The sequence below is a fragment of the Wasmannia auropunctata genome, unplaced genomic scaffold (assembly GCF_000956235.1).
Source record: "Wasmannia auropunctata unplaced genomic scaffold, wasmannia.A_1.0 LD340600.1, whole genome shotgun sequence".
In the NCBI taxonomy this organism is placed as follows: Eukaryota; Metazoa; Arthropoda; class Insecta; order Hymenoptera; family Formicidae; genus Wasmannia; species Wasmannia auropunctata.
Genome location: NW_012022290.1, coordinates 1 through 350, shown reverse-complemented (window position 1 = coordinate 350; position 350 = coordinate 1). Strand labels below are relative to the sequence as shown.

The following is a 350-nucleotide window of genomic DNA, read 5'->3' as shown; positions in this document are numbered from 1 at the left end:
ATGCTATACGAAGTTATTACGTAATGAGCTGTGCAAATTGTACAGTACCTGTGTGTTTTATGTACATATATCAATTAATTTTTCTATATTTTTCTATAATACTCTTATCACTCTATTTTTATTGTACATTTAATCTACGCACCTTCTCTTCCTTCTGGAAATCCATAATTTTTTATAACATCCATTTGGATCTGTGTAACTAGTGGGAATACAAATTGCATCATTTTTAACATCTCATTGCCGGAACTTTCCTTTGCCTCTGCGAGCTTTTGCAAGTTCTCAGGTGTACTCAGTGCTGTCAAAACTTCTGTCAATATAGCTGAAAGGAAAAAAATATTTATTCATATATT

General features: G+C 31.4%; 1 protein-coding gene across 1 annotated transcript; it reads right to left on the bottom strand.

Annotated features, from left to right (window-relative positions):
- Positions 1-16: 16 nt before the first annotated feature.
- LOC105449668 (protein C10-like) lies at positions 17-323 on the bottom strand (the record flags this gene model as incomplete). The annotated part of the gene is made up of 2 exons (XM_011689353.1): positions 17-48; positions 143-323. Coding segments are annotated over 2 exons (213 nt in total), but the record flags the coding sequence as incomplete, so codon positions are not given.
- Between the last annotated feature and the right edge of the window lie 27 nt (positions 324-350).